Consider the following 481-nt stretch of genomic DNA (forward strand, 5'->3'; position numbering starts at 1 on the left):
AACAGGGGACATGGATGCTTGACCCCAGAGGGCCCCCGTCCTGCGCTCCCCTACCCGGCCCCACTAGGGCCTCAGCCCCACATTCCACGCAGGCCTGCAGCTTTAAGCCGCCTGCTGGGGGCTGCCCTGCAAACTGCTCGTTCCACATTCTAGGGGTGGTGGGGTGGGTGGGGTGCGGGCACGCCCTCCTGGGGAGGCCTATAAGGGCGCGGGGGGGACGGGGCCCAGGAGGGGAGCGGGGCCTCACCAGCCACGTCCTCATGGCCCTGCTGCTCTTGCTGCTCCTGGGCCTCCTGGGGCTCTGGGGGCTGCTCCGCGCCTACGCCCGAGACACCTCCCCAGCCCCCCGGTGGCCCCCGGGGCCTCGCCCGCTGCCGCTCATCGGGAACCTGCACTTGCTGCGTCTGTCGCAACAGGACCGGTCCCTGATGGAGGTAGGTCAGGGAGCCTGGGCAGCTCTCGCCGCCCGGACAGCTGCTGT

At 71.1% G+C, this 481-nt stretch overlaps 1 protein-coding gene across 1 annotated transcript in view; it reads left to right on the forward strand.

Moving 5' to 3' along the window:
• The first annotated feature begins 253 nt into the window (after positions 1 to 253).
• The window catches only part of LOC105522470 (cytochrome P450 2W1), a 6,389-nt gene continuing 6,161 nt past the window's right edge, over positions 254 to 481 (forward strand). Inside the window, exon 1 of the mRNA XM_011956994.1 lies at positions 254 to 434. Coding sequence (XP_011812384.1) covers positions 261 to 434 — 174 coding nt within the window. The 5' untranslated portion in view covers positions 254 to 260. The remainder of the gene's footprint in view (positions 435 to 481) is intronic.

Source organism: Colobus angolensis, unplaced genomic scaffold (assembly GCF_000951035.1).
Source record: "Colobus angolensis palliatus isolate OR3802 unplaced genomic scaffold, Cang.pa_1.0 Scaffold43, whole genome shotgun sequence".
NCBI classification, from domain to species: Eukaryota; Metazoa; Chordata; class Mammalia; order Primates; family Cercopithecidae; genus Colobus; species Colobus angolensis.